At 49.5% G+C, this 6,092-nt stretch overlaps 1 protein-coding gene across 1 annotated transcript; it reads right to left on the bottom strand.

The window, feature by feature from the left end:
* Positions 1-1,165: 1,165 nt before the first annotated feature.
* On the bottom strand, positions 1,166-5,597 carry LOC135976528 (butyrophilin subfamily 1 member A1-like). Its single transcript, XM_065572645.1, has 6 exons — positions 5,559-5,597; positions 3,670-3,775; positions 3,535-3,567; positions 2,737-2,757; positions 2,606-2,632; positions 1,166-1,659 (listed from the first exon to the last, which is right to left on the bottom strand). Exons 1-6 carry the CDS (start codon positions 5,595-5,597, stop codon positions 1,166-1,168), a joined length of 720 nt encoding a protein of 239 aa, XP_065428717.1.
* Positions 5,598-6,092: the final 495 nt, after the last annotated feature.

A 6,092-nucleotide genomic window follows, 5' to 3' on the forward strand; every position in this document is an offset into this window, starting at 1 on the left:
GCTAACGTAAGGAAGCACTGTTTTCCTTTCATCCTGCAGCAGGAGATGGGAGAAGTGGCTGTTGTGATTTAAGGAAATCCTGTTTAGACACCAGAGACACTGGAACCGGGGTGGGTGGGGGTGGCGGAGGCGGAGGCTAGCACCCCCTCAAGAGCAGTATTATGAGACTGGGGAAGTATTACGAGACTGATCTAGTTTTTGCCCCCATGCTTTGTTCCGCTCAGGCTGGGTGAGGCTCCGTGGCTGTGGCACGTGATAGTCTAGTCTCCTGTGGGCTGCAATAGTTTGGTTTAATTTTTGGTGCTGGGTTTGATGTGAGGGTGCTGGGTGTGTTGGTGGCCTGTGATATAGAGGAGGTCTGGACTGGATGATCTCATGGTCCCTTCTGGCCTAAAACTCTAAATTTAGCTGGTGTAGGACATACCTGTCATTCCGGGTTTAGGAATGTGAACCGCATGATCAACACTCATCCAGAGAACCGAGCTCCCGCCATTCCTCTGACTCCGTTTCTTTCACCAATAATGTCACAGAACATGGTTACTGGTTAGGAATCGGCTTTCTTGGAGCCTTTTATCCAGTTTGGACAATGTGATGTTTTAGGACAGGGTTTGACACATGTTCTTACTCCTTCCATTCATCAATGGTGGTCAGTTCATAAATTACAGGACTAAGAATCAGGAAATATTCATTGATTATATGCAATTACAGGTGTTAATCAGAGCTGAACAAAGGTTTTCATTCAAAAATATCTTGAGGAAATTTGGCCAATTTACAAAAAGAGATTTTGTGTGTGAAAACATTTGGATTTTCTTGAGATTTTTTTTTTTTTTTGCATTATTACAAAATTTTCAACTAAACCTTTTATTTGGGGGGAGGGGTCCTATGATGTATTGTGTATTGAGTTCTGTTCTAGTATATGTAGCGTCTTACACAACACATCACTCAGGATTTCTTCTGCTTTGCTAATTTTGAGCCCTCAGCTTAGTCAAATCGAAGGATTTTCAAAACTGAAAATATTAATTTTGGAAAATTCCAAGCTTTGAGAAGAATAAAAAAATGGAAAATATTTAAAAAATGAATAATTAGTCCATTTCAGAAAAACAGAACAAAAAAAGTCTGACCAGTGAGAGATGCTATGCCCCCCCCCCCCCCCACATGCCATATCTCAGGAACACAGTGTGATTGGGGAGTAGACCCAGAAGAAAGGGTGGAGCTGCCCAGTGAATGAGGAGGTGAAATTGAAGATCGGGGGCTCAGTACCAGGCTGATAAAATGACACTAGGCCCTGCTCATATTCCAGATACACCCCGATCTTCCCGGGGCTCCAAGTCAGGGGCAGGAGGGAAGTGCAAGCCCGGTAATGGCTCCCACACTGATCCATGGCCCAGATCCTCTCCTCAGGAGCAAATCTGATACAGCCCTTCCTCCTGACAGACTCTCCGGCCACCCCCAGAGCCCAGGCCCTCCCACCCCCGATCTCTACCTCCCAGGAGTGTCTCCCCGAGGTGAACCCTTCCAAGCCCAGCACGCAGGTTTCACTGTCAAATCTCTCGGGGTTGTCAGTCACGTCCTGCTGCAGGCCCCTCCATTTCACAGATCGCCCATTCTCAGAGACCACGAGGCTGGGATGAGCCGTATCCGGATCCAGAATCACGTTCACTGCAGAGATGGGGCAGAGCATCAGGGGCAGAGCCCAGCCCATCGGGGCTGTTTCCCATCCTCCCCCGAGCTCTGTCTTGGCTAGGACACGCTCTGATTTCCAGCCTCTATGGCCCGGGAATCTGCTTCTCTGCCTGTCACTGCAGCTCTCCTCCCAGGCACTAGAGGCAAATAGCTCCCCTGAAAGAGCTGGAGATGCCTCTAGTTCCCATTGGGCCTGTCTGTAACCTCTACAGAGGCCCCAGTGAGGAGAGAGCTCAGGTGTTACACACACGGACGTCATTTCAACCATTACAAGAACTCAGTGGTCACCTACCACAAAATCTGTGCTGTGGGGCCGCTACCACGTCTCCACAGCTAAGACCGCAACTGAGTCTCCAATCTACGCCTGAGCTGGGAGCCCTCTATTCTAACACCCACAGAGTCATATCACACTCAAATTTGGTAGATTTGGTCTGGGTCTGAGGTAGAATTTTTCTACCAAATTTGAACTGAATTGGCCAAAGGGCTACTGATTGACAACTCCGTAAAAACAGAGATTTCACCAGAGTCCAAAAAGCATTAAGACAATTACCCGCAGCCAGTTAAGGTAATTTACACAGTTTCCTAGATCCCTTCTAGTTCATGAAGTCAATTAACAACAACACAACACATGAGAATTCACCACAAGTGTCCAGCAAAACCCCAACTCTGACCCACAATTACAAACTCCTGTAAGCGCCTACCCCCCTGAAGTGACAGCAGGTAAGTTCCCGGCCTTAGGAGCACTCTGAGTTATCGCAGTTACACTGGAGCGCTTGTGACTCCATAGTTAAGTGTGAGCATTGTGACGAATCTGGCATTTTCATTGACCATACTGCTTTCCCTGTGACTTCTGGCATGTGTGCATCTGCTGGGCAGCAGAGTGGTGCAGGGGGTCTGACATTAAAATACCAGCTTCACTTACCTGCATTTTTTCTGACTTTACTCCAGCCTGAAATCAAACACACCAAGAGGTGAGCACTTCCCGGAGCACGGACTGCTAGCGTAGGACACAGTGTTATATGGGGTGGTGGGAAGGGGACACATGGCACTTACCAAGTTCAGCCAGGGATTTCCCTGCAAACAGAGAGACATGGGTGTGCAGTCAGTTCTACAACAGCTCCTGGGTTAGGGAATGTGCCTTTAAAGGACCACTTTGCCCCCTCCACTGTGCTCTCTGCTGGCTTCTTTCTGCCCAGGTCGCCTGGCCTGAGCTCCATCCTCATAGATCTCTCCATGGATCACACCCCCCTTCTTGACATCTGACCCTCGCTGGGTTCCCATGCCCTGCTCTAGCTGGGCTCACCTGTGGTGTAGTGTCCACACTCCCCATGTGCCTAGAAGCTTGGGGAGGGGCTAGGCCCTGATAACGTGGAAGTGAGGGTTTAATGTGCTAAACCTTGGCTCTGGATGCTGGATCTCAACTCAGGGATCAGCAACATTAGCTGGCTCCTTCTCATTGACTTTGTGCCTCAAAGAATCAGAGAGTCCTTGGAGACTTTAGGACTCTGCTGAGCCTCTTTTTCCAGGGCATCAGGATCTCCCCACCCCGCCATTCCTTCAAATTCAGTAGCAAAAAGGTACATTGGCACAGGCAGACCCACCAGTTTGGGATATGGACACTCCCCTGTGTGTGCAGTTTAGAGGAAGGGCTAAAATCAGGCTTACGATGGAAACTGAGCAGCAACTTTATCTATGGAGCAGTTACCCCGCTCCATGATTAGTCAGAGCTCCCCGGCCGTTTGGTTCCCAGAGCCTCTCCTAACAGACAGTGCAGAGACAGAGGCCAAAGTCTGTCTGACTATGTACAGTGAGAGAAAATCATTCAAGCCTCCTGAGAGCCCAGACATTTACCTCTCTCGTTCTCCAGCTCAGAGCGCAGAATCTCTGGAAGAGAAAAGGAAGAAAGAGGTGAGGTTTCATGCTGTCGCATTAACGAGGTTATTCATTTCCTACTGTTAGTTTGGTGAACTTGTCCCAGGAACTTACCTCTCTCTTTCTCCAGATTAGATTGCAGATCGTCTAAAGAAAGAAGAGATTGAGAGAGGTGAGATTCCAGTGGGTGATGGTCTCTTCTAATACGAGCAAAGAGCTGCTATTTTGCAGAAAAGCATAGCTTCATAGAGTTTAAGGCCGGAAGGGTCATAGTCTGACCTCCAGTACATCACAGACCTTAGACCCTCACTCAATCACCCCTGTACCATGCCCAAGGCTACGATTTAGTCATGGGTATTTTTAGAGAAAGTTGTGGACAGGTCACGGGCAATAAACAATAAAATTCACCGCTTGTGACCAGTTCAGGACTTATACGAGAAGTACCCCTAAGTAAATCTTAGGGGGGGCCCTGCTGGAGAGGGGGCAGGGCCAGTGGCACCAGCTGCCAGGGGGCCTTTGAGCAGCAGCTGCTGTGGCCGCCCGAGGGACCACTGCTCAGGCAGTCTCTGGGCCAGCCCCACCGGCTGCTGCTCAGATGGTCCCGGGGGCCAGCTGCCCTGGGCCACTCCAGCTGTGGCTGGCAGCCGGTGCAGCTGGCTGTGGGGCTGCCTGAACAACTGGCTGACCTCATTTGAAAAAAGACGTTGAAACACTGGAAAGGATGCAGAAAAGAGCCACGAAAATGATTTGAGGGCTGGAAAAAATGCCTGACAGCGAGAGTCTGACTTATAATAATGGGATTATTCACACACTTAAAGTTACACCTGTATCTAGCTGAACTGGGGCCCTGATCGCTCTGGGCCTCAGTTCCCTGAGTGGAAAATGGGATAAGAAACGGTTACTCACCTTGTACAGTAACTGCAGTGCTTCGAGACGTGTGTTGCTCCACTCTCTGTGTATTCACACCCCTGCGCCTCTCATCGGAGATTTTAGGCAGCCGTTTCTGTTCGGCCCACACATACGCTCTCCCCCTCCCATGCATTAGGTCACTACAGCGCTGTGCAGACAAACTGCCCCCAGTTCCTTCTCTACACAGAGCTCATAGGTAAGAGCTCCAAAACAGAGGGGAAGGAGGGCAAGTGGTGGAGCACCCACAGGGGGACACATCTCAAAGAACCACAGTTACGGCACAAGGTGAGTAACCCTTTCTTCTTCTTTCAGTGGGTCTCTATGGGTGCTCCACTCTCGGCGACGCTGCAGCAGTGCCCTGAATGGAGGGGTGGGCTTTCAGAGTCGAGTCGAGTACTGAGCATCAGACACTGGAATAAAATATAGCAGCGGATGCAGTGGTGCCGGAACAGGGGGGATCAAGGGGTCAGGCCCTCCCCCCACTTTTTGCCAGCTGTAAGATCAAGTGACGGGAAGGGGGAGAGGCGTGAGCAGCAGGCGGGGTCTTGCGGGGAAGGAGGGACAATGCTGGGTTTGGGGGAAGGGTTGTTGCGAAGTCAGGGGTTTGGGGAGAAGAGGTGGCATGAGCACAGGGAGAAGGGGCAGGGGCGGGGCCTCAGAGGGCGGCATGGCACATGGGGTGCAGCCACAATGGTTCAGACCAAAAGTCCATCCAGCCCAGTAGCCTGTCCTCTGACAGTGGCCAATGGCAGGTGTCCCAAAGGGAATGAACAGACAGGTTATCATCAAGTGATCCATCCCCTGTCACCCAATCCCAGCTTCTGGCAAACAGAGGCTAGGGACACCATTCCTGCCCCTCCTGGCTAATAGTCATTGATGGACCTATCCTCCATGAATCTATCTAGCTCCCTTTTGAACCCCGTTATAATATTGGCCTTCACAACACCCTCTGGCAAGGAGTTCCACAGGTTGACAGTGCCTTGCATGAAAAAATACTTTCTTGTGTTTGTTTTAAACCTGCTGCCTGTTAATTTCATTTGGTGGCCCCTTGTTCTTGTGTTATGAGAAGGAGTAAATAACACTTCCTTATTTACTTTCTCCACACCACTCATGATTTTATAGACCTCTATCATATCCGCCCTTAGTCGTATCTTTCCCAAGCTGAAAAGTCTCAGTCTTATTAATCTCTCCTCATACGAAAGCCATTCTATGTGGTGGTGAGTGCACCAGTTCCAGAGTTTCACTGCCTTGGTACAAAGGGAAGGTGAGCTTGCTCTTCTCTAGTGATTTATGTAAAACATACATGCAATGTTGCCTATAATCTTTATATGCTTGCCCCGATCAGTGGTAAGACATGTGAACAAGCTTTCCTGACTGCTCTGAGTTCCAGTAAGTAGATATACAATGTGGATTCGAAGGGGAACCATTTGCCTTTGAATAGCATGGGTGTCCAGTTGGGCTCCCCATCCCAATAGGTATGCGTCTGTTGTCATTATTAACACTGGGGGTGGTTGAGTGAAGGGCACTCCTGAGCAGACGTTGTGAGACTCTTTCCACAAGTCAAGGGAGTTTTTGAATGTTGAGGGCATCAATAGAAGTTTGTTTAAGCTGTGTGTGCTTGGTACGTA

Source organism: Chrysemys picta, chromosome 18 (genome assembly GCF_011386835.1).
Source record: "Chrysemys picta bellii isolate R12L10 chromosome 18, ASM1138683v2, whole genome shotgun sequence".
NCBI lineage: Eukaryota > Metazoa > Chordata > Testudines > Emydidae > Chrysemys > Chrysemys picta.

Bases quoted from the DNA above. Each gene is read 5' to 3' on its own strand.
- LOC135976528 (XM_065572645.1), bottom strand. From the start codon at position 5,597: ATGATAGAGGTCTATAAAATCATGAGTGGTGTGGAGAAA. The intron at 2,633-2,736 runs GTAAGTGCCATG...GTTTGATTTCAG, and splicing joins GAAATCCCTGGCTGAACTTG to GCTGGAGTAAAGTCAGAAAA. The intron at 1,660-2,605 runs GTAAGTGAAGCT...CCATCTCTGCAG, and splicing joins TAAAGTCAGAAAAAATGCAG to TGAACGTGATTCTGGATCCG.